The 27991-nt window shown below is 38.2% G+C and overlaps 1 protein-coding gene across 2 annotated transcripts; it reads right to left on the bottom strand.

Moving 5' to 3' along the window:
* On the bottom strand, positions 1–26650 carry PhKgamma (phosphorylase kinase gamma). Of its 2 annotated transcripts, XM_089733773.1 has the most exons (12): positions 26245–26650; positions 25798–25973; positions 25239–25371; positions 18535–18686; positions 14307–14397; positions 13179–13208; positions 11570–11676; positions 11188–11285; positions 10616–10699; positions 8545–8706; positions 7436–7623; positions 1–6510 (listed from the first exon to the last, which is right to left on the bottom strand). In XM_089733773.1, exons 1-11 carry the CDS (start codon positions 26331–26333, stop codon positions 7489–7491), a joined length of 1257 nt encoding a protein of 418 aa, XP_089589899.1. In that variant the 5' UTR covers positions 26334–26650; the 3' UTR covers positions 1–6510; positions 7436–7488. The 2 variants fall into 2 exon arrangements, with proteins under 2 accessions (XP_089589899.1, XP_089589900.1); XM_089733774.1 differs by lacking the exon at positions 10616–10699.
* Positions 26651–27991: the final 1341 nt, after the last annotated feature.

Genomic DNA, 27991 nt, shown 5'->3' with positions numbered 1-27991 from the left:
TTAGGGAAAATGTATTTTTATTTTCAAATTTACAAAATCAATCACATTCCGATTAGGAGGGTACATATAATTGGAGTTTTAAGAACACGTAAACCGGCACATTTAAGAAATCGCATATTTTGTTTCGATACTATATTTTGACAGCAATATGTAAAATACAAAAAAAAAACAAGTCATTGTCAGAATAAAGTTTTTTAAATGGGCTTGGTGTCTTCGTCAAAAAAAAAACAAATCTTTTGCAAAATAAAAACAAAAGTTTTCAATAACCACAGGTCCGAAGAGGCAATGACCGAGTCGACATACAAATCAGTACCTTTTAAATTGCCTTTAAAAATATGTGTATTGTATAAATTGCCGGCTTTTTTATTACTTAGACGGTGTTTAGATGATTACCGGAGTTCATAGAAATCAACAACGTTTATGCCGCCACCCACCTTGAGATATTAGTCTCAGACACGTCATTACGGATCCTCCCGATTCATTAACGATGCTTTTAGGTACCTAAGCACCGGTCACCGTCCTCGCCGAACCCGTCGCTTGCGACGTAGGGCTCGACGAGTAAATTAACCCATAGACGTATCCCACTGGATTTCTCGTTGGATATTCTCAGTGGGTCGCGTTTCCGATCCGGTGGTAGATTCTGCGAAGCACTGCTCTTGCTAGGGCCAGTGTTAGCATCACTCCGGTTTGAGCCCCGTGAGTTCACCTACACATCAAGGAGAAAGAAAGGACGTGAACTCACCAAGGGTAAAACTAGTTTGAGATTTTGTCTTTTATATTACTTATAGATGAATTCAATACCTATCTGTACTATGAATCATGAGATAAAAGTCTCAATCGTATTGTTGGTATAACGTCTGCCTCCCATCAAAACTTATCCTAAGGGTGTATCCCCTTATTAACATTGTACCCTGGTAAAGTTTAGCGGTCACATAGTCATGCATTTATATGAGGGGTATTTCGTCGGGATTTATCGGCCATCATTATCAAAATCTTAAGACTATCAATATTTGAATGCCTCCGTACCAAACGAATGCGACATTTTTTTACAGAAGCTAAAGTATCACTATTATCATTTGATAAGAAAGTGTTCTTGTTTTTTTAACATTACTAAAATATTAATTTTACTAGGCACTCTCGCAATATTATTTACAAGTTTATTCTTTTTATTAATTAGAAATATCTGTTTGCGAGAGTCTCATCAGTGAACTAGGAAACAATTGTGTTAATTATATCATAAACTAGCTGACCCGGCAGACATCGTAGTGCCTCAATCGATAAATAAAAGACCTAAACTTTTGTATAAAATAAACTTAAAACAAACAAAAGGAATCCGTCCGACGGGGGACACATCAAAGGAAAAACAAAATTGTTATTTTCATTTAATTCCGAGCATTTTCATATTTATCTATCCTTTTAAACCTTCGCTGGACTTCCACAAATAATTCAAGACCAAAATTAGCCAAATCGGTCCAGCCGTTCTCGAGTTTTGGCGAGACTAACGAACAGCAATTAATTTTTATATATGAGTCGACTATTATCAAAGCCGGCAATCTGACTTTTGGACAATGATTGGTAAATCAGAAAAACGAATTATTGACTTTGTATTCCATTGGCAGTCACAAAACTCTTCGGAACGACATCTTAGATAAATAACAGGTTAACTATTAACCTTTATTTAATGCAGGTTTTGAACCGTATTCTTTGAAGGAGACGATTATATTCAAATCAATCTGAATTGACATATCAATAAAAAATTTTTGTCCAAATGCACAGATTGCCACCTTTGATAATAGACGACTCATATATAGAAGATTATGAACGGTATTCAAAGTGTCAAAAATCATTCCATACTTATGAAATTATTTTAATGTTATTTTTTCAAATGTATTATGTATTTATAGAACAGAGACTCCTTATCGACCGACTCCTTACAAGTACGATAACATAAACAACCGCCAAGTTTTTATAAAAAACTAGATAGGGTTTTGAAGGTAATTTAGTTAGGGTCTGAAGTATCCCCCTCAACCGGGAATACGTAAAAGGATTCCATGACGATAAAAAAAAAAAATGGTCTGAAGTATAAGTTCATTTTAGAAATGGGGTCAAATGTCTAAAACAGTTTGAGAATCTCTGTGCTAGACGAACAGACCAGCTCATAGTCCACCAGGCGTTTAGTAGATAGCGAATACCACACGCCACAAAATGAATACCGACTTTGAGACATTAATTTAAAGTCTGTATTTCAATAACGGCCGGTCGTCCTTTCTATAGTGAACTAATTCGCGGCAGAATTAGGATTGTGGTACTCGCCCCTAATATTATGCCTCACAGATTGCGTGTTACATTCTTTTGGTTCGGCGTCATTTCTTTATCGTGAAAACGTAGGTATTCGTACAGATTTTTTTCTACCTGCCTGCAGGATTAGATTGAATGAACATTCTTGTTCGACTTTTGTGTATCGCCGAAATCTTATTGAACACAACATTTATTTTAAAGAGATGTTTCTTTGAAGGATTTTCAGGATTTTTTCTATATATTTATTTGTATTGACTGGTTCCACGAGAACGGAAAAAGTGGCGAACAGTCTACCTTTATCACCAATATCGGACCCTATACTTCTATTTTTTACAAAACTGTATGATCATCGACGAGAATTTATTTTGATATTTGTGGGTAAGAGAAAGACTTCTATACAATCATCTGTATATAACGACCCGACTTCGCTTCGCTTCGGAAACATTAAATTTTATTATTGATAGCTGAGTCTCGCGATGTTACCCGCGGTTATTGTCGTACCGCGGATGACGCCGCGGGCCGAGGCTAGTCTAAAAAAAGTAGCCTATGTTACTCCTTATATCATTAGCTACCTATCAGTGAAAGTCTTGACAAAATCGGTCCAGCCGTTCCAGAGATTAGCCGGAACAAACAGACAGGGGGACAAACATTAAAAAAAAAAAAAATTGTATGTGTACTGTGGTATACATAACTACGCATTTAGTAAAAAGTTGTTATTTTATTATTACAAACAGACACTCCAATTTTATTTATTTGTATAGATATTGATATAGTTATGCTGTCAATAATAGCTTTAACGATCACTGATGCCCGTATCTTTAGACGTTTCGTAAAATAGTCCTCCACTCTTAACTCATCCGATGATGCTCGAAACTTCCCTCCAAACTTACTTGAGTTTGGTATTTTTAGTCGACCATTACAATATTCCTCAACTGTCCTCGAGTGAGGTAATAATGATGAAAATTTGATCAAGCTAGCATCAAACCCATAGAGTTCTGTAGTCTATGGTCATTGTTTAATGTCAAAGTCAGGCTGCCGCTGTCTGTTTGACACTAGATGAACTTGTTTGATGTTTTGGTTGCTGAGTTATTCGTAAATATGTGTGTGTGCGGTAAATCTGAAAGTATATTATTTATTTTCTAACCTATTATTATTTTACATTTCGGATCCGGCTTTGTATTTTTATTCGCCGCTTTTGTGTGATTTTGGTTGCATCGTGTTGTTGAAGTGCTTTTCCACAACCACCAGTTTATTATTATATAAATAAAACTTATAATCGCATTGACTTTATTTATCAGGTAGTAAGCAAAATATGTCTCTTATATAGGTAAATAAAATAAAGAGTTTCAAATGTCTAACCTCGAACTATTTACTTTATTAATAAATATTATCAAACTTAAATTATCAAAATACGCGGGAATCATGCACAGATCCAGGCCATTGCACAACAATATCATATATTTCCATTTGCGGTCCACATACTATTTGGACATTGATAGAAAACCAGCCTTGAGGAACGTTCGAGGTACGTCGCGACGTACCTTGACTTGACAATTCGCTTACTTCACTCCGGTTAGGAAATTTTTCCAAGGACGTTTGAGTGGAGTTTATTTTTACGACTAATCATACCAAAACGCGCGTTGGAGGTTGAGTCGAGTCGAGTTAAGCTCGTGTAAACGACTAAAGATACGGGTGTGAGCCACTAATTAGATGACTCGAACAATATGTATAAGGTTACTAAATCGAAATGTACAATGCGAGCCGTGAAAGGTTTCGCACGGGAGGCTACTCCATCTTTGGAACAATATTCAACATATTGATGTTTCGCACCCATTCAAGGGACCATCTTAATCTGCTTATATTGACTACTATTTCAAAAGAAACGGCATTAAAATTCGGCAAAAATTACTATACTATGTATATATTTTTTGTGACAATTTGTTAATTGTTGAACATAAAAGAGTGCGAATCGGAGATCCTAACTGTAGTATTAACTTCGGTTTTCGCGAGTAGTAGACCCAATTCAAATTTGTACTTGTAAGGTTTAATCTCCATTAAAATAAACGCCCTGAATAAAGAAAATGACGGGCGCTTAACTAACACCCGAGACCATCTTATCGTGAAGATAAAAACCAAGTCAAACAAAATACCAGCCCTGGAGATACTTTGTTAATGGGTCGCGATTCCGATCTGTCGGTAGATTCCGCGAAGCACTGCTCTTGCTAGGGCTAGTGTTAGCAAATCCTCTCAGGTTGAGCCCGTGAGCTCATTTACCCGTCAGGGCGTGGCTGAAATAGCCTCTTAGGCTACCAACGAAAGGTAAGGAAGAAAAAATAAGATATCAACGTTGTTGATTAATGCTTATGGACTCTGGTAACCACTTAACACCAAGAAGCCGTGAGTTCGTCTATTCGTAACAAAAGATACGGAATCCCTGATAGATTAGACCTAATGAGGAATTCTGACGTATACAGACCGACAATTAATAAATGATTATTATGTTTTTTTTTTATTGCATAGATGGGTGGACGAGCTTACAGCCCACCTGGTATTAGGCGGTTAATGGAGTCCATAGACATCTACAAGGTGAATGGGCCACCCACCTTGAGATATAGGTTCTAAGGTCTCAAGTATAGTTACAGCGGCTGCCCCACCCTTCAAAACGAAACGCATCACTGCTTCACGGCAGAAATAGGCAGGGTGGTTGTACCTACCCGTGCGGACTCACAAGTCGTCCTACCACCAGTAATTACACATATAACATTAAATTGCAGCTTATATTTTAATTACACGATGTTATTCCATCACCGTGGATGTCAATCGTGAACATTTGTTAAGTACGTATTTTATTAGAAACATTGATACTCGCCTGCGGGATTCGAACACCGGCACTGTCGCATCGCTCGATACGAATGCACCGGACGACTTATCCTTTAGGCCACGACGACTTTTGTAGTATAATTTGTTAAAGTGGTGTTAGTCAGTTACGGAATCGATTAGTCTAAGATCGATTAAAACCGTTTTTACTGGTCCGATCGAATGAAACAGAACATGCACATAACATTTACTGTGAACACCTATAATAACACAATTAATAAAACGATTTTTCTTTCATTCAAAGTATTCCCCATCAAAAATACACAGCTTACTATTAATTAAAAAAAAAAAAAAATTGCGTTAAAAATACAAAATTAAATAATACTAAACTCTAAACGTGGACCGTCACTAGAAAAAAAGAAACGCTTTTTTTACGCAACTGCATTATTCGTTCTTCATTTTAGTATTTCGATTTCAAGGGCGCGACACTCAAACGATCTGTTGAGGCCGAGAGACACTTTCAAAATCTTGGTTCGTTTTTGTAGAACCCCTTTCAACTATACATGCTCGCCGTTTAAACATTGTTTTGTGTGACGTCAACAGTTCAAACTCTGTGACGTCATTAATGCGCTAGGAGTGATCGTACGACTTGAAGATCCCTCGCCATCGGAATTCCCATCTAAAGGATTTCATTGCCGATTTGGAACCGGATCCCTCCAGCATCACGTCAATATAGTCTGCTTAGTGCGAGTATTTTAACGCTCTCGATAGCGTAAAAGTTAACTCGAATTTGTATGGCGAGCGTTTGCGTACGTTTGCCGCTAGGGGCGCTGTTCCAACTGCATACAAACTTGAGTTAACTTTTACGCTATCGAGAACGTTAAAAAACTTGCACTAAGCACCCTCATATGCATTGCGAATACGCCTCGCGCCAATGCCAATTCGAACTGCCCTTCAGAACGTGCAAGAGAAAACTTCTCTACGCAAATACTAAACAATGAAATACGAAAAACACATTTGCATCGTCAATAATGTATACTTAAATAAATAAAACAGTATTACCTACTATTTCTAGTACTAAAATAAGGACAAGAGTTGCGAATGTCGACGAGACATTAAAAAAGTATATAATTATATGTATATATATACGATTTCGAGTCATTCCGTTATTAGCTACAAATTGTATTTCATAATTATTTTTATAAAAAAAAAATCGTTATAACGAACCGCTATCGCTGTAGCAGCCCTAAATTGAACTAAAACATGTCGTATCCATTGAGATTTATAGTTTAATGTACATACTACAGGCTGGACTGTCTACACTAGAACGTCACTCACGCCCCAGGTCTCGGAATACTCTTGTGTGACTCTGCTGCCCTGGTATTTGATTAGTTCCTGAAATTAAAAAAATATTTATTTAATCGAAATATTAGTTATGTTTGGGTGTTCATACGGGGGACCAGGTCGCGGCCTGTCGAGTCTCGTCTTGAGACATGAGGTCGCAATGTCAATTGTCTTGTGGAAAACCTGACCCATACTTTAATCGAATGCGACTGCTTTGCGGAAGAAAGAGACAGTGAAGAAAGAGACAAATGATTTTGAATTTGAATTTGTGATGGTACCTACCCGGTACTCACCCGGGCTCACACGCACCGCTTCCTACTAGTTAGACAGATGTTAATCTATACTAATATATAAATCTAAAGTGGTTTTTACGGACGTTCCGTTATAACTACTGAACCATGCATCCGATTGACTTGAAACTTGGTATCCATGTAGAAAATATATGTACTTAATGGATAGGCTAATATTTATATGAGTGTTGGACTCCCTACACCAGTTGCGGTGGCGTTAATGATGAGAATCTTTGTGGGGGTGAGAAATAATAATGTTAATTTAAATGCCCAGCGAAGCTCAAGGGTACTACAGCTAGTTATTTAATAAAACTGCTTATATATATCATCCAAAATTTACAAGTGTGCCGTTCATAGGTGGAAAAGGGGGAATCTTCAGATGTATTTTATCTCACTCTTTCACACTAGCTCCTTCTTTTTCTAACTCGTATACCAGTATGGGGAGATCGGCGAAGCGTGTCCCCTTTTCCATTCAGGTCTATCATACATCTCCGAATCACACCCTTCTCTTATCCACCTTCACACAGTCCATTCAAGTTTTTAGGATGTCTCCCTCTACCCTTCACACTAACTCCACTAGATGTATAAGTTTCTCCTTTTAATCTTGCTTTTCGTGGTCACCACGTAGTGATGTCCATCGACTCTTGTGACCACAGTCAGTGTGGCGCTAGTACACAAATACTCACCGCGGTACCAGGCGCGCAGCAACGTCGAGGAGGTCGCGAGCGAGGCCGACCGGCTACCGGCTGAGGTTGCTCACGTACAGAGCCTTGAGTTCGGTCTTTGGCATGTTCTCGAACAGGGCGGCGCGGTTCTGTCCCTCGCCCTTCTTCACCCAGTGCCCGTACACGCGGAACGCGCACCCGTCTATCACCTGGAACACGGCACGGAGACGCGCAACGTTAGGAACTGATTATACTGGAGATTTCACTGGTAGTAGGACCTCTTGCGAGTCCGTGCGGGTGGGTACCACCGCCGCGCCTATTTCTGCCGTGAAGCAGTAATGCGTTTCGGTTTGAAGGGTGGGGCTGCCGCTGTAACTATACTTGGAGCTTATATCTCAAGGTGGGTGGCGCTTTTACGTTGTAGATGTCTATGGGCTCCAGTAACCACTTAACATCAGGTGGGCTGTGAGAACGTCCACCTATCTAAGCAATTATAAAAAAAACTGTGAGTCAACTGTACTATGTTCCACCGATGAGCACCTTCTTTTGTGAGATTTTGAGTTTTCTGGATTTTGGTGGCAAGAGGATGCAACAAGCAAAGAATGTTTTTTTTGTATCTTTGAAAATTTTTTGTGGTATATTTTTTTTGGTGCCTTTGCAGCAGACGAGCATACGGCCGACCTGATGGGAAGCGGTTACCGTCGCTCATTGACGTCAGTAACGCCAGGGGCAGAGCCAAGCCTATGAAAAGGCTACAATATATTTTATTTATTGCTTTGATCAGTGGACGAGCTCACAGCACACCCGGTGTTAAGTGGTTACTGGAGCCCATAGACATCTACAACGTAAATACGCCACCCACCTTGGGGTATAAGTTCTAAGATCTCAATATAATTACAACGGCTGCTCCATCCTTCAAACCGAAACGCATTACTGCTTCACGGCAGAAATAGGCGAGGCGGTGGTACCTACTCGCGCGGACTCACAAGAGGTCCTACCACCAGTGATTACGCAAATTATAATTTTGCGGGTTTGATTTTTATTACCCGATGTTATTCTTTTACCGTGGAGGTTAATCGTGAACATAGGTATAGCTCGGCGGGGGCCGTCGCGGATGTATAGGTACCGACCTTCCTGAGCGCGCGTACGGCGTAGGGGTCCCTGGCGGCGTCGGCGAGGGGCAGCGGGCGCGCCGCGGTGTGCGGGAGGCGCCGCAGCCGCACCGCCGCGCGCACCGTCACCAGCGCCACGCGCAGCTTGGCGCGCCCGTTGAAGCTGCCGCACTTCATTGCCTGTGCCGCGCCAGATTTAAACTTATATTAACTTATATTATATCGTTTTTATTTTTTTTTATTTTCGTTTTTCCTACCTAAGCTTATAGCTTTGAGAGGCTATATCAGCGTAACCTTAACTAGTAGGTGAGCTCACGGGGCTCAAACCCGATGTTATTGCTAACATGAACCCTAGCAAGAGCCGTGCTTCGCAGAATCTACCACCGGATCGGAAACGCGACCCACTGAGATGATCCGGCGATAAACTCAGTGGGCTGTGTCTGTGGGTTAATTTACCCGTCGAGCATTTCGTCGCAAGCGACGGGTTCGACGAGAACGATGACCGGTGCTTGTGGTACCTAAAAGCACCGTTAGTGGATTTGGAGAATCCGAAATGACGTGTTTTGGGCGACGTCGACTGTTTACCATTCTCTCCGCAGGATCAGGAATGTAATTAAATCGTTGGTAGCCTACAGAGCTGTTCCAACTACGCGCTTACGGAAATTATAACACTGTGTGCAATACTATTGGAGACACAAACCAGGAAACTAAGGCCCGCATTTTCCCTAGACTGATGTATTCGTTTAATAAGTCGAGATTTTCCAGTAAATGCATTAAAAATATTAAATTTTAAGTAATTATAGTATTATTAAAAATAAATACTATTCGAAATATTGGAAATAATATAACTATATATATGACTGGAGAAATTTCAACTATCACAGTGATTATTTTTAAACGTCAAAAATAGATTCTTTCATTTGGAATAAATAGGCATAAAAACTACTTTTTGTACGGCAACATGCACTCTAACACTTTTTGTACGGCAACATGCAAGCGCCACATTCCCCGCGCACGATCACTCCTACCAACAGTTCTGAGGCTCGGACTATTAGAATTAGTATCTCTCGTGAAACAAAAAACTGATCCACAAAGTAAGCCCTCATTAGGTTTAACGTTCTATTGAAACGAATATAATTCCAATCCCAACACATTTTGCATTTTGGTTATAAATATAAATTCCCAAAATATGTTGCTTATCTAATATTAAGTTATTGCCTGAGTCAATGGGAATTAATACCTAAATAATAACCCGACTTAAGGCATTAAATTAAAGTGGCAATTTCATTGCATTCCTTCCACCGAAACGCGTGACTACCTCTCGCATGACATCGACCCTCGAGGCTCAAAATACTACCATCAAGCACACAAATCATTACGAAATACATTTTATTGATATCATTCCTAAAAACACAAGTCAATACAACACACGAATTCAGTTACATAAAGTTTCTAACTACACACAACGTGCAAACTAAAAAAAAAGCAACGTGCTAAATGATTCGCGGCGAAGCAACTTGTGTTCCGTGTCTGTCCCGGACACTACCGGGTAATGTCCGTTGTCCTAACGTGTTCTATAGGAGAAAACATGATAATGTCCAGTCGAACATCATTATAATTGATGCCTTCAATATAAATGCCGCTTACTGGTACTAGGCTAGGGGGCTGGTACTGGTACTAGACTAAAATTCAACAAGTCCTTTGTCCTTTCAAAGGCTTTGAAGGCAGCCATATTGACTGTTCGCTCGACGGAAACTATCAGATCATTAACAGAGCAAGAGAACATAGAGAAATCAGATTTGGGTAAAAGTCTCAACGTGCAAATAACGCGGCTTTGTCGGATTATTTCATAAATACATTGATTTACGACCTTATGCGTTCTATTTTCTAGATACGTCTATATTTGGATTTGAATTAACTGGAACTTGTGACAAATCGAAAAAAAACATTAGATTAATCAAAGTAAAAGTGTAATTAGAAGGGGAATTTAGTTGTCTAAAATAATTTTGTACCCAAACCCCAAATAATTTTGCACACAAACTAGCATTCCATGACAAGCAACCCCACCGAATCCGAACAACGAATTTACCATGCTGAGCTGCTCGATCCTAGACATCCTGCGGCTTTGCGTCGAGAAGCTCTGCTTCAGCGGCTTCATATCCTGGTCCCACAGCTATCGGAGTCCAGACAACAATGCGCATGTAGTAGTGTGTCGTAATGTATATAGTGCTCCTCGGACGTTATGAATTCCTGGTACTTCATTTACGAGAGCATTTCAAAAAAATCTCTGAATATAGTAAATCTGCGCACCAGGAGTTCATAACATCAAAGAACTTAATGCGTTAAGCAAAGAAAAATTAATATGTGCAGAAAAGAATGTTCCTTAATGCGTACTGAAGGAATAGCGACAGAAAATTATATAGCTCTAGCGCAGCTTAAGTATTAATTAGCACAGTAGAAAAAGATACCTTTTAAATAAAAAGAAAATTATTAAGTAGTGTATTTTTAATTTTCTTTAAGATATGAAAAAAAAATGTAAAGAAGTTTCTAAATTACTTAAAGATAAAAAAAAATACTTCAAAAAAAGTTTGTATGTAGATTATTTAAGAAATCCGATGCGACAGGTACCAGGCGACCATAACACGCTAAAAGTAGACTCACCACAGTGTTGAAGAAGGGATGATTTAAAGCGTCCATCAGGTCTATCCTGTTACTCGGTTCCACTACTAGAAACCGTCGGATGAGATCTTTAGGATCATCTGAAATTAAAAAAAAATACTATTCAGTTGATTTTAACAGAGGGATAATTTAAACTAATATTATCTTCAATAACCTAGTAACCAAACAGAGTCCATTGTTTTTATTTAACAATATTCGATACATGATTAAGGATTTTTTTTGTTTCATCCCAATTTATTTTGCTCATTTGTCTCGTGGTTATGCACGTTTCAACCTAAGTCCCATATTCGACACCGAGCAATTCTATACATTTTAGCTTAAACTCATATCATGTGTAATCAAACAAATACATTAATAGGGTTACCTGATATATCCACCCACTCGGGGCTGGTAAAAGAATATTTCCCCTCCATTATATTCCTCAGCATCACCATCTGCTTCCGGTGCCAGAACGGAGGACATCCCACCAGTCTACGATATTCAAGTTTTCAAAATATTGTGACAATAAATCAATCAATCACTTTACAAAATTATCATCCTATTTATTTGATTCAAAACATTTTAAATCCACATACATATTATGTATGCCAAATCATGCGTGTAAGTGTGAGCATTTGCGTGTGAGTATTTATATACCTAGTCAGGTCATAAATTCTGTCACATGTTTAATGTAAAATAATTGAAACAAGTTTATTCATTATGTAACCGTTCATATACCAAAATGAACTTAACAAAACATAGATTCTTATGACACTAAAGTTTATTCAAAATGACCTCCGTGATTTTGAATACAGGCCTTCAATCTGCGCGGCCAGTCGTCTATCGCAGCACGAACGAGGTCCATGTCAATATCGGCGGCTGCCTTAATCAAGGATGTCTTGAGTGACTCCAAATTGAGATGAGGCTTTGAGCACACCTTTTCCTCCAAGTGTTGCCATATCTTGTAATCTAACGGATTCAAATCTGGACTGGAGGAGGGCCAGTCTTCGTGCCGGATGAAGTCGATTTCACGCGCCGCCAGCCAGTCTTATGTGCTCTTCGCTCTATGAGATGGCGCTGAATCTTGTAGGAATACCCAGTGCCTGTTATTGAACATGGTATGAGAAACAGGTTCCACAAGGTTCGTCAGGACTATATTTTGATACACAACTGCATTCGTTTTTACACCTTTTTCACAAAAATGTACCTCTGTTAAGCCCCAATAAGAAACTCCCAACCATACCATGAGCGAGGATGAAAAATGACCTCGTTGGACACGCGGAATACGGTTGCTCGCTTCTTCACTACTGTGTGCGTACACCTTATCATTTTGTTTGTTGTAGTTCTCTTCTACGGTAAAAATTTTTTCATCCGAAAAAAGAATTTCCCGATATTTTTTTCCCGCGTACCGCTTCAACAAAGCGCGGCGTCTCTTCAGTCTCAGGTCCATTAGACGAGCATTCAAACGATGTCCTGTTTTTCTTCGATATGCCCGAAGCCCTAAGTCTTCATTTAACACCCTTTTCACCGTGGTTCTGCTTAACCCCATCTGAAGAGCCTACAGTTTCTGCTTACGTTTGGGATTTCTTTGAATTCGCGCCTTCACAGCTTTTATCACTGCTGGAGTCCTAACAGACCGAGGGCGACCACTTCTTGACCTATCATCTGCACTAGAGTCTTCATTGTATCGTTTGATGGTACGATAAACGAATCTTTTGGTTATATTCAAATTTTTCAGTATGTTAAAAATTTTAATTGGCGCGTAACCGCAACGATGCAACGCAATAACTGCAACACGGTCTTCTTTAAGCGTCCACTCCATATTTAAAAATGAGTAAAATTCTAAAAGTATACATTTTTATTTTCATGAATAATTTGAAATTCGAATTCAATAAACTTTTTTGTGGCCAGCATTCTAAAAGAAAAGTTTTTACTGTGTGACAATACTTATGACCTGACTAGTTATATACATGTGTATATAATTGGAAACTTACAATGTGAACATGATGACTCCGCAGGCCCATCTGAAATGCAAATGTCATAACTTAAATTTCAATATATAGTGTTCATCGCAGTAAAGTACCGATCGCCTTATGAGCCTTATGAGCCGAATGAGTAATGACCATGACTACAGACAGTACCCCAAGGTTCGAGTTTGGTATTAGAAGTCTTTTTTTATTGCATAGTTGGGTGGACGAGCTCACAGCCCACAGTTAAGTGGTTACCGGAGCCCATAGACATCTATCTACATCTTAGATGCCGCCACCCACTTTGAGATATGAGTTCTAAAGTCTCAGTATAGGTAAAACGGCTGCCCCACCCTTCAAACCGAAACGTATTACTGCTTCACGGCAGAAATAGGCAGGGTTGTGGTACCTACCCTTGCGGACTCACAAAACGTCTTACCACAAGTAATGGGTATGCTGATCTTGTCTGGTCTATGAAGAAGTTTTAGAAAATCTTTGTGAACCATTGAAATGTTGTCGACTGACTTGGTGGCGCAGTCGTTAGAGCCGACACAGAGGTTCGATTCTCCCGGTGTGGTCGAGTGACAGTCATTTTTTTTTTGGTCCTTTCGTTGTATCTTATCTGGATAGAGACACTCGTACATTATAAACAATTATAGTTTTGTACCAGATTGTATAATTGTATAATTAGTTCCCGGTTATTTATTTCGAAAATTAAATTTGCACCTTATACTCTTTTTTATTGCCTTTGTAGGCAGACGAGCATACGGCCCACCTGATGGTGAGTGGTTACCGCCGCCCATGGACTTCAGCAATGCCAGGGTCAGAGCCAAGCCGCTGCCTACCGTTAAGAGTGTATAATCTATGTTCCGGGCGCTTCCGTTTTGAGTGTGAGTAGCGTGCGCCCGCGTCTCGTTGTAATTATCCTTTTAAATCGAAAACTGTTTGTGTTTAAGAAAGATTAGAATTCGAAATTCGATACTAGCCCATAGTTTTATTGAATATAAAATACCCCTGTGATCCACCTCTCACTATATAACTCAATTTGTACACAACCTTCATTGTTCTCGAAGGATGCGCTTCGAAATGTCAATACGGCTGATTTGAGAATTGAGAATTGCCCAAAGCGGCTCAGTGGTACCGAGTAATACTCACAAGTCGACCTCCATCCCGTAGCCAGGAGCGTCTTCGAACATATTCGCCTTCAGCGTCTCCGGGGCAAGGTAGCCGGGCGTGCCGCACAATTCTGACACCAAAAGACCATTCCATATAGACGAATCTATCTATACTAATATTATAAAGAGGAAAGATTTGTTTGTTTGTTTGTTTCGAATAGGCTCCGAAACTACTGGACCGATTTGAAAAATTCTTTTTCCATTAGAAGCCGACATTGTCCCTGATGAACATAGGCTACTTTTTTTTAATTATTTTATTTTATTTTTTTGGTTTCATGTGTATTTTAATGTTTCCGAAGCGAAGCGAGGGCGGGTCGCTAGTACTAATATATAAATCTACACTGGTTTTTACGGATGTTCCGTTATAACTACTGAACCATACATCCGATTGACTTGAAACTTGGTATCAATGTAGAAAATACATGTACTTAATGGATAGCCTAATATTTATATGAGTGTTGGATTCTCTACATCAGTTGGGGTGGCGATAATGATGAGAATCCTTGTGGGGGTGAGAAATAATAATGTTAATTTTAAATGCCCATAAATATTAGCCTATCCATTAAGTACATGTATTTTATACATGGATACCAAGTTTCAAGTCAATCGAATGCCTGGTTCAGTAGTTATAACGGAATATCCATAAAAACCAATGTAGATTTATATATTAGTATAGAATAGATAGTATAGATTAAAAGTTCATGTTTTGTTTCCTTTACTTTCTAGCGTGGCTAATCTTATAGGCTTAGGGCCCTAAATCTTGAAATACATCACTGATGAACGGCGAGGCTTACAGCATCATCCAAATTGTAAAAAAAGTCAACAGAAATATAAAACGTTCATCTTGTCATGGACATCCTTGTCCGTGTTCACTAACAATACACTTTATATCATATTCGGAGCTTGACGAGTATTGTATTGTATTGTATATAGTTTCATATTGGGACCGGTTGTAACACAATACACACAATCCATTAGGTGGAGACTTATTTTTCTAAAGTAAACGACTATACAGCTTATTAACGGCGAGTGTAAACCACCGCTGGTGGACATCAGATATACCAGCACTTTGGTGAGGTTCAGGGCAGTGGTTCTGGGTTGTGTGGTTGAACTGCTCCGATGACGGGACGTACGATGGTAAAAGGCGATGGTAAATGAGGAAATAATCTCAAACAACTCTCTTCCCGTGGAAAACAACGGTACAAAGTCAGAACTGACGTCCTTTCGTAGATTCTGATCGATTCATGTGATTAGGATTGTCAATAACCCAAGCGGATCTCATCTCTTCTGTACTACGTCAAATGGAAGTAGCTGGTACTAGAAGGTTCCAAAAGGATTTAGAGGATTTAGAAGGTCCCCATATGCCGCCGCCCTGACAATCGGTGGGTCATAAAGTACTGGAGTGGAGAACTCGTACTGGACGTCGTAACGTGAGCAGACAACCAAAGAGGGGAATGACAACCTTGACAAAATAGCTGGTAGGGACTGGATACAAAAGGCAAGAGACCGAAAAGAATGAAGTGCATTTGAGGAGGCCTAACTCAACATTGGATGGACACAAGCTGAAGAAAGGAGGTTCCCATAGCACTCTTAATTAATAAAGCTGTTTTTATCGGGACCACCATACTGCCCCTTTCTGTTACGATTCAGTTGTCTTTTCTATAGTAAAAGTAACGATTTCATACTTAAAAGTGCGTGACAGTTTGCACTATGTATGGGTTTCGTAATCGACTGACTTCATAAAACCAATACAATTGTTTTTTTATGAACCAAGTGAGAACTGCTAAGGCCGTTTTCATTTGAAAAATTATTAAATGAAAAACCATACTAAAGCAAAACAAATTGTGAGCTGCGTATGTGTTTTTTTTTCTAATTTCCTTTTAATACATTTTAATTGAATTTTTATATTTTTTTATTTCTTAGATGTGTGGACGAGCTCACAGGCCACCTGGTGTTAAGTGGTTACTGGAGCCCATGGACATCTATCTACAACGTAAATGCGCCACCCACCTTGAGATATAAGTTCTAAGGTCTCAAGTATAGTTACAACGGCTGCCCTAGCCTTCAAACCCAAACGCATTACTGCTTCACGGCAGAAATAGGCTAGGCGGTGGTACCTACCCGTGCGGACTAACAAGAGGTCCTACCACCTGTAAATTCAAACCCGTAAGAATTCAAACGATTGTCAATAATTATTCCATTTTTGTCAATTAAAATCGAAGCGGCCGCGGCAGTCCTAAATACATAATTCAATACTGCCAGCTAACGTACAATTTTACAAATATCCGATTACTTGATTTAAGCTTCGTATTGGTGTTGCGCCGCTGGGTCACATGACGCGTGGACTTACGCAACTTTGACGTCAGACGCACGAGGTTCACTAATCGAAGAGTTTTTAACCAAAAATGTCTAGTTTACGAATTATTCAAACTAAGAATTGATTTTAAATGGGAACTTGTAGCTTTGCGAGGCTACATCGGCAAAATTCAGTAAAAATTTAAATGCGTAGTAGTGTGTAGGCAGCGGTTTGGTTCTGCCCCTGGCATTGCTGACATCCATGAGTGACGGTAACCGTTTATCATCAGGTATGCCATATGCTCGTCTGCTTGCAAAGGCAATTAAAATAGGGCCCCGTGGCTTATTTGTCAGACACTACTCAAATCAATACTGCAACTTTGCCGAGATATAAAATCTGGACCGGGTACCAATCTTAATAATACGAATTAGTTTTTTAAAGTTGCAGGCAAACGAGCCCGTACGGCCCACCTAATGTTAAATAGTGCTCATGGATGTCAGCAATACCGGGGAGCAACGCGATAACCGTCTTATTGTGACCGTCGCGGCGCAGCTAATTACTTATCCAACCCAAGCCGCCATCGCCCGAAACATGTCTTGTCGGATCTACCGGATCCTTTTTCGGTACTTTTAACCCCCTCAAGCACCTGTCACCGTCCTCGTCGAGCTCGTCGATTACTATGAAGAGTTCCACAAGCGAACTAATCCATAGACACAGCCTACTCAGTTTCTCGCCGGATCTTCTCAATGGGCCGCGATTCCGATCCTGTGGTAGATTCTGCGAACCACTGCTCTTGCTAGGGCTAGTGTTAGCTAATTCTCTCAGGTTGAGCCCGTGAGCTCAACTACCCATCCGGGCATAGCTGGAATATTCTCTATGCTACCAGCGAATATGTAGCAAAAAAAACTGGCGACACAGCCGAAATGCTCCCTAAGCATGTTCACGGTGAATGTTTAACTTAGTGTAATAAAGATCAATCTTGAAGTGACAATGCCTTTGGAGGGCGGATTGGACGTTACTCCACGGAAAAAAACGTTCGACATGTTCCTGGTGGGGGATAATAGGCTCACATATCCACTAGACGTCAGGTCAGTTATGAACGAATCTGATAATTCAGGCGTATGGACACATTGACTGCGATGTAGGTCACCAGTGTCCTACGTGGCGCGTTGAAGTAGTTATGTCGATTGGTGTTACTAAGGCGCCGGAATATCTATTAGACTCTGGGAAAGACGAATCCGAGGATACTGAGGATAAATCTATTTCTAAGAAGCCTAAAAGACTAAAACATACATTAACATTAAGCCTACCATATCGGGTCAAACGACCCATTTTGAACTTTTGCATTGTGCACGTATCAATTATTGCTTTTGCACATTTGAGTTCATGACTTTTTCTTACGAATTAATCTACAGTTATTATACTTTTTTTTTTTGAGTACCACTTGTCGTATACCTACCCACTATGGTAGAAATAGGTATCACTAAATTTTGGTATTAGTGTTAGAAACAAAAGAAGACAAAGTTAGGCAATCCAGGCGTTTAGTAACAGAAATCGACGTCATTAGTTGAGTGCGCCGCGTGGGGCACCGGTGACCTACGTGGCAGTCAACTTTTTGTTATTTCCCACCTATTCTAGTAACTTTGAGGGTTTATTTTAGATTCGCCGAGCTTGTAGGTGAGCTCACGGGACTCAAACCTGACGACGTTCCTAACATGAACCCTAGCAAGAGCCGTGCTTTGCAGAATCTACCGCCGGACAGGAAACGCGACCCACTGAGAAACTCAGTGGGCTGTGTCTATGGGTCGTTGCAGTCAACGTGTTAAACATTAAGCTTTAAGTGATTGACTTTAATTGCTTAAATCACTAACCACGCCATCAACTGGAAAACGGAGATTCTGAAATTACTCACCGAACAGTCTCTCCCCGTCTTTGAGCACCTTCGCGAAGCCGAAGTCTGTGATCTTGACGTTGAGCTGATCGTCCAGCAGAATGTTCTCCGGCTTCAAGTCTCTGTGAACGATGTTCTTGCTGTGCACGTGTCTCACACCTTCGAGCACTTGTCTGCGAATTATTTGTAATCTTATAGTCGTTGTCCACTCGCACTACACGGAGTTCACGTTAAAAAGTTTTTTTTTTGCTATAGGTCTCATAGTCCACCTGGTATTGCGAAGTAGGGATCGACTCGTCGGCTCTTCTGGAAAGCGGCACGACACGATAACGTGTTGTGGCCGCTTTTAATACATAGGTACCCTACCAAGACGGTGGAACGCTAAACACGTCATTTCCAGAACCAATCTCGGTGCTTTTAGGCATTCCAAGCACCGGTCACCGTTCTCGTTGAATTCGTCAACTTAACCCCCAAAAACATTACTGAGTTTCCCACCGGGTCTTGTCAGTGAGTTGTGATTCCGATCCGTTGTTGGATTCCGCGAAACACTGCCGTTCATAGGGTCAGTGTTAGCAAAATCTCTAAGGTTGAGCCCCTGAGCTCACGTTCGCGCCGAGCTGAAATAGCCCCTTAGGTTACCAGCGAATAAGGAAGGGAAAAAAACCATCATAAGATTAGGATTATCGACAATTCGAAAGGTTCACTTTTATATTCGAAAGGTTATCTTTTATATTCGAAAGGTTCTCTTTTATAGTCAAGTGGAAGTAGCTGATATTTGGAGCGTCACACCACAGATGGGATGAGTACTCGAGCGGAAAGCAGACCTATGCTTTTTAGTGCTCGAATTTTTCCAGGCATAAAAAAATCCTTCATTTTTATTGCATAGATAAATGAATGAACTTACGGCCGTCTGAAGAGATTTTAGTTTTATTACACGTTATTCCTTCAACGTGGAAGTCATTCGTCAGCACGTGTTAAGTACGTATTTCATTACAATTGGGACGTATGTATGTATATGTGGGATTTGAGCCCCGGCCATGGTCACACTGCTCGATACGAGTGCCTTTGGGCGTCTTATCCTTTAGATGACTTCCAAAACTTCATTATGACAAAAAACATTTTATGAGAATGTATTTAGGCAGCTTTCGTTTGACGCTTGGAAAAAACTTATAACTGACCCGGCCATTTTTATTATTATATTGTAAATTAGCTGTTATACTGAATATTGTTTAAAATAAAATAAAAACAATTACAAATACATACAAAACGACATCACAGTCCGAAATAAAATCCCTTGGGGTGTTTCGTTGCAATGAGCACAACATAATTTTCATTTTTCAATTCTCGGCCACTATTTCTTATTACGCCGGATACGTATGAATATGGATTTTATATAAATATTGCTTGTCTCTTTTTTTGTCTATTCGTCTAGAAGCCCGTAGCAAAACCAGGACAACAGAACGCGATAGAAGTAAACGAACGACTGTTCCGTATCGTCGGAGTTACGGATAGGAACGCTTACATCTGACACGTCATGATGTTCTATAGTCGGATTTTTAATTAGACGAAGCCAGCTGACAGTAGCTAATGTCATTTTGTGAAATAATGTTGCTATATTTAAAGTAATAGTGATGCGTTCAGTTCTCGTTCAATCACATAAATGAACAATGAGTGTGAAGAGTTAATCATTAATTTCAAACTATAAAAGAATATTATTTATATTTTACAATAAAATTGTATTAAAGTGATCCAATATTATAATATGTTACTAGTAGTATGTAACTACAATCAGTTTTTTTTATTTTCATTACCTATGTACCTATAATTGTTATATTTTATACATCTATAGTTTCAACTATATGATGCATTGGAAATAGGACAGTCTTACAAGCTTCCTCGCAATGTTTTTCTTAATGTTTAAAACACTCGGTATTCAGTAAAGGTAGATACCATAGGAACATAATGTTTCGTGGAAAACTCGTTGGTATGTACAAAGCACGGCTAAAATTCGAACCCCGTGCCCGATATCGGCAGTTCGGCACACTAACTATTCACTAGACAATCGAGGCAATTTCATTAATTCAGGAGTTTTTTCAATCGTTCACTTTGTCGCAACACTATTTTTATTTCATCAAAAACTGACAACACAGTAAACGTCAGTTTACTTCGTCTAATAAAAAATCCGACTATAGTACTCGGCGACGCTTACGGCGATCTATGTTTACATGGATATCTTTATTTCCTAGATTATTTTAAAGCACGACCTGTATTTTCAAAGGTCTTTTTTCCGAAGTCGCAAGATAAAAAGTTTTTTATGTACGAAATTACAAAAATCAATACGTATAAACATGTTTGTGTAGTGAGGCTTCGGCCAGACTAAAGTCTCACTAGAGGATGACCGAGCTTTGCTCGGTATTTTCTTTTTTTTATAAATTTTGTTTTTTGAAATTATACTTAAACACGAATTACATACCTATTGATATTATATTATTCGTTATTTTCTTCCAATAAAAAATTATGTTTAAGTTGATTATCGATAAAGTTGATTATTGAAAACAAAAATGAATAGAACAAACAACATTTTCTGAAAACAAATCGTAGCTAGATCGATTTATCGCCCCCGAAATCCCCCGTATACTAAATTTTATGAAAATCGTTGGAGCCGTTTCCGAGATTCAGATTATATATATATTTATATACAAGAATTGCTCGTTTAAAGATAGAAGATAAGCTATCACCGATAAGTATCCCTGATAGAAAGTAAGTATGATTCTATCTTAGTTAATGCCTATTAAGTTGAAAGCCGAGATCGTTTGGTCCAAAAGATCCATATCCTGATCTGATAACAAAAATGCAGCAAACGTAAGTATAAACCAAATATAAATTTACTGCAGCACTCAAAATAAGTACTAAATTAATTCTAATTGAGAATGGCCAGCCTCTCCTGAGCCTATGCAAGTGTAGTGTTCGCTCACGCAACCCGTACACACATTAACTCTCTCCAGGTCATCCAATCCCGTTTTTACAGGATAGCCGTCGGAGCACCGTGGTGCGTGAGGAATGTCGATATTCACGGGACTTATAATTTAAAACCGATACGTAAGTATGTTCTAAAAATAGCAAAAAAAAACTGTCTAGTCTCAAATATAAAGGTCGATACTCAACTTCAGAAGCTGAAAAAGGTGGCAGAGTGTACAGAGGCTAAGTAGTTTCACCGCACATCTTTGAACTGATACAAAAGAATGTGTCGTGGAAGATATAGACGGGATCGCGGTAGATCTTGTACGGCCACACATTATACCCTAACATCAGCAAAAAAGGGAATTTTTAGAAGGGCCTTTATTATTTATATTGGAATTATTTTCACCTTGTGTACTACGACTTCTTATAAATTTGTAGCTGGTTCCAATTATGAATCTATAATTATAATGAATCTATCTATCTATCTATAATTATAAAGAGGAAATATTTGTTTGTTTGTTTGTATTGAATAGGCTCCGAAACTAATGAACCGATATGAAAAATTCTTTCACTGTTTGGAAGCTACACTATTCCCAAGTGACATAGGCTATAATCTTTTTTGAAAAAAATTAGGGATCCTTACTAAAACCCCAATAATGTAACCCAAGGCGTAAAAAAATTACCTAAAATATTCTTTACATCGCTTGCCCTGCGAAAACTATTGATGATAGAATAGAATGATGTACTACGACTTTGTAGAACACATGATTATTTACAAAAAGTATCGCGACAGCATATGTCTACCTATTATAGTTAAGCCGCAATAAGTGTTATTTTATTTAAAAAAATAATACAACGTCAAATATCGTTGAAATTTTTGTTATAGACCCGAGCGGAGCCGGAGCGGGCCGCTAGTTAATGATAAAATAGGAACTAGACCTAATGTTGTTCAAAATATATAATATTCATCGATGAACTTTAAACAAAACCAAGGGAGTTGGAATCATAAAAGCAAATAATTACAAACTTTCATATTCACACAAGAATCATCATTATATTCAAGGCAAAATATGCAATTATCGCATGAAAATAAAACACAGCTGGCACGCTGCTACTGTAATTAGCTTGTCCTAGATAAATTAGTCGCTTTTTTTGCAGAATTTGTTCTTTGTATACACAGTTCAACTTTTGTCAACAAAATAAGCTCACTTTTTAAAGAAAAAAATATCAATTACAAAAGAGTAACACATAAAGTGGATACAAACTTTAAGGTGTTAATTGTTGTGTAATGATCGCAATTCCATCACTGGACGAATACCTACTAATATTAATACAGATCTAAACTGCGGTTTTACTCATGTTAAATTTGTAATTCTAATATGCAAAGAATTCTTCGTTTTCTCCACCTTATCCCACTAGGTGGGGTCGGCACAGCAAATTTTTCTCTTCCGTTCTCTTCTATCAGCTGTCATCTCAACACTCACTCCTCTCTCTCTCATATCGTCATTCACACACTCCATCCATGTCTTCTTCGGTCGACCTCTTCCCCCTCTACCTTGCACTACCATTTCCATACATCTCCTAGTCACATGCATCATGCAATTATACATGTTAATATTTTCCCAGGATAAATAGTTGTTTATGTGACTCTATCAGTCTATTTCAATCGATTTGTAGAGCCGTTGGTATGTAAAATTAAGAACGAGCGAATGTCCTGTCGTATTTGTCATAGCAGGGAATGAGAGGTAATAATATCGCCCTTGGAACATAGGTATGCCTTAAATTAGACACACAGGATTGGGATAAATAAACATGCTTTTTTTAATGCCTTTGTGGGCAGCTAATATGGCCCACTTGATCGACTTGGCGAGTGTTTACTATAGCTCATGAAGATCATCAATACCAGAGGCATTGCCAAGCCATTGCCTTATGCTGAATAGCCAACAGAAACTGGATTCAATGGACATGTCAAACAATTTGAACATAAAACAAAGGCATAAAATACAAACAGCACAAGATATCCCTGCATAGAACCAGTGGTTCCAAATGATTTGTGAGAATGGAATATTGATACGATATTAGATTTAGATTAATTTTTTTACTGGTGGTATGTGCTTTTGGTGGTGTTTTTCTGGTAAGACGTCTTGTGAGTGTGCATGGGTAAGTACCAACACCCTGCCTATTTCTGCCGTGAAGCAGTAATGTGTTTTGGTATGAAGGGTGGGGCAGCCGTTGTTCTGTAACAATGGAGACCTACAAACTCATATCTCAAGGTAGGTGGCAGCATTTCGGTTGTAGAGGTCTATGGTCTCCGGTAACCACTTAACATCAGGGGGGATGTGAGCTCGTCCATCAATTTTAGCGATAACGGTAGGTTATGACTTGGCGCCAAGTAGCTTCTGGGTCTGTACATTTATTCTTTTCTATATAATAAAAAACTAAGTGTGTTCTTTGTCCACATAAAGAAACATAATATACTAAAACAAATATATACAAAAAGTAGTCCCAGTATCACGTCTCTAATATTATGTAATCCTACCAAAAGAACCGGTTAGAAAAACAAAATTTAAGAAAACTACATACAAGATAATAATTATATTATATGGCCTTGAGCTGGTTTGATATGAATAATAAATTTATATTGATGTTATTATTGATATTTTGATTGTGGATTCTAAAATTATATATATTTAAAGGTAATACATATACATTTTCACTTGACATGGTAAACATATTATGTTAATGACAGCAAAATATTATGAATTCTACTTAATTGCAATTGATTTGTAAGTGACCCCCGGTCTAGAAAAAAAAGATGTGTATTATTTATTGCCTTTTTGGTATTACTAGTGATGCCCCAGTAGTCGAAATTAGACTATAATTAACTGAAATTATAAGTTTGAACATTATTATGGTTCTATTTTCAAAGACTATTAAACTTCTATAATCACAGATTTCGTCAAGACTACACTATAGACAAATAATAATAGACAAACAATATTCATCTATTCTCAATTTGACAACAGATTTTAAACAAAAACAAAAGTTTGACAATAAACAAATGGTCTGCGTGCGTGTGTGTTAGTGTCAAGTACATAGTGTGTGTAATGTTTTTTTTTATTGATTTAATGTATCTTTTATGCATTTTATGCATTTAAAAAAAATTTTAGCCTTCTGCACTCCTTCTGTGTATTCTCTGTAACTGTGGAAAATTTCATACTCCTCTGTCCGTGCAATTTTCGTAAAAAGTGGTACAAAGTTTTTGCTTCATGTATTAATATATAGATTTGTTTGTGTTTTTTATTTAGCAGTAGCTAATTTGCAATCATCTGTTTTAAGATAACAACAGGAAAACATTGTTATTTTTTTTCATTGTTATCAGAAGGAGCTTAAAGGAAGTGTAATATCAATGTCAAATGTGATAATTATTTTAGCTAACTTTGTTTACCATAGTTTAAGCCATAATGAAATAAATGTAAACATATATCTATAAATAATTGTGTCGAAAAGAGATCCCTCAATTACATAAGATTTGAAAATTTTAATGAAATTATATTCACTGGTTTTAAGGTTGTAAGTTTACAAGAGTAATTATTGTAAAAATGTCATCTTCAATAGGTGTCAACAGCAATTGATGAACCAAGATCTACCTGTCAAAGCCCTATCAATAAACTTCAGCCGAGTGTCAAGTCTTAACAGGTAATGCCATGTGATTTCATGAATTTTACAGGAAATGGAAAACTAAAGGTGATTGAAATACTCACCTCATTATATACCTAGTTTTCTTTTCAGAGAGTGTAACTACAGATGTCAAATAGTCAAATAATTCACCATTCTTGCACAGTTCAAATACTAGGAATATGAATGTCTCTGATTCAAACACATCTTGAAGTTCAACTGAAACAGTATAAATGTTTTAGAATATTTTATGACTGACATCACATTATAACTATTAAAAAAAAATCAGATTATTTCTTACTCATGTGGCAGATAGCTATCATAGAAAACAAGATATTTGACAGATGCCTGAATACATTTTCTGAATTACTACATTTTCAAGATAAAACTTGAATATATACAGGTACCGAACCAAAACATTTGGACCCTCGGTCTACCGAAGAATATCACCCACTCGGTGGAAGATCATCCTTTTGTCATTATTCCCAAATTAACACCTAGTGTGTATTATCATGTGTCACATGTTGTCGCGATCCTCAGTAGTGAGGGAACGATATAGAAGAAGAGTGTGCTATCAAGGTTTTGGAGTTAAATAAAAATTTTATGTTTCTGATACATTTGACAAATCATTAAGAACTCACTCACTAATGTATGGGTGTCCAGAGACCATCCTCAATATATGTATTTCTTGACGTGTGGCATCTCTCATTGTGTGTGTGTCCACTCCATCTTGTGATTCCTGACTTAGGTCTATGATCTTGGCAGCATATTCTCGTCCCGTTTCCTTCTCTATGCATCTTCGCACAGTAGAACTTATGCCTCTAGAATATTAAATTTTTTTAATGGATTATGTGTTAGATTTAACAATAAAATGTAGTTTTTCCGTTTAACGATCTTAATCTGAGCATCTGTAGCACGATACCGTATCTGATATGACCTGTTACTAATTTTGTTCAATTGGCGGAAGTTCCGAATATGCCAAGGTCACAGAATTCTTCAGAGACTATGATTGGTTTCACAAAACCCTATGTTCTTTAAGGCGAAATTGACGTTAAAATTATAATCAAGTGATCATTACAAAAAAATACACACCTGCCTATGATTTCTTTGGGTTCATATTTTGCGTAAAATTCCTTGGCTGCATCTTTGTCTGGTAAATCATCATCTTCTTCCTTAGCCATGCCGCTCACTGCTACTATTATTCACAAATCTTAAAACTTCAACAGATTTTCCGATCTAATTAGACGTAATTAATAATTTCACAATGACGAAAGGTTATTGTTATGAACAACTGACGCTAACAGAAGTAGAAATCTCACAATAGTGAAATCTACAGATTTTTAATTGAAATAGTGGCCTAATTTCATGAATATTAAGATTTTTGTTGGGAAATTGGAACCAGTCCAAATTTACTACAGTAACGAGTTATAACAATAAAAAAAAATCAAAAACAACTTTTAGTTGGTAGGTCAGACATTGTCAGACATGTGTAGTAGATTTTTATTGTCTATGATTTTTTTTATAGAGATTTTATGACCTGGTATCTAAGATCTTTAAGTCATGTCTTATTTTAATTTATGTTCTTATTTTTCTGAAAAATGATAATATTGAGTGAAATGAAACGAAGACAATTAATTTGTGACATTAATCAACTGGGATGAAATTAAATGAGATGCGATGAGATGATAAGGAATGAAATATAATCTCAGTAAAATGGTGGTCATTTACTGAGATTTTTTCAGTGGACTTTTTGGGAGTATCCCGACAAGTTACGTCCAGCGGCTTTGTTTCATTTTCCCACATTTGTGCACTTTCACAGATATAAAACAATTAATAAACCACCGTTATTACACATTTAAACCCGAAGAAACACTAAATTAACAAAATAAAACAAATAACACAACTTCACTCCTCGCGTTCCCGCCAAAAAGTCATTATTGTCTATGAATGACAAAGGTACCATAGAATATTAAAATTTCATAGAATTATAAAACCATTATTTAAAAATAGGTACTAGGTCTACAAATAAATTATTTATTCGTTGTACTAGGTAAACCTTTTTTGCAATGCAAACACACGCACGCACGCACGCATGTAATAGCAATAGCAAATCGGTCTGTGAGGACAAAAATAATATTATCGTGAATATGGATTAGTAAATAGAGAAGTTAATGCAATGCTTACCTACTATGCTTACAAGTAAGAAGTAAAAGCAGAAGCAGAGCCATCTTAAATCGGAACCAATCTAAAAACCACTTAGTATTATTGCTGGTACAATATTATGAACCTAGAGAGAGAGAGTGAGAGAGAGCACGCTTTATTGCACACATACACTATTAACACATTACACCTGATCTCCCAGGGAGGAAGCGAACGGGAGATCAAGAGAAGGATTCAAATGGCCAAAGCTGCGATGAGCAAGCTTATACGTATTTGGCAGGACAGAAAAGTCTCCAATGCTACCAAGATGAGACTAGTCCGGACGTTGGTTTTCTCGATTTTCCTCTATGGTGCACCATCGAACAACAGAGCGGAAAAAAATAGAAGTGTTCGAGATGTGGTGTTGGTGAAGAATGCTCCGCATACCGTGGACCGCCAAGAGAACAAACAAATCTGTCCTCGAACAACTTCGTATAGAAACGAGACTGTCGACATTTGCTACCAGAAGGTTCTTGGTTACTTTGGTCATATTGCTCGGCGGCTACCAGACAACCTTGAAAGATTGATTGTGGTTAGCAAGGTAGAAGAGAAAAAACCCGCCGGCCGGCCACCAAACCGTTGGTCGGATCAGATAACTGCGCTCACTGGACTCTGTTGCGAAAGCCCTGAGAGAAGCCGA

The sequence above is a fragment of the Bombyx mandarina genome, chromosome 16, assembly GCF_030267445.1.
Source record: "Bombyx mandarina strain Sakado chromosome 16, ASM3026744v2".
Lineage (NCBI taxonomy): Eukaryota > Metazoa > Arthropoda > Insecta > Lepidoptera > Bombycidae > Bombyx > Bombyx mandarina.
Note: the sequence above shows the minus strand (reverse complement) of the source record. Positions and strands in the feature narration are given on the sequence as shown.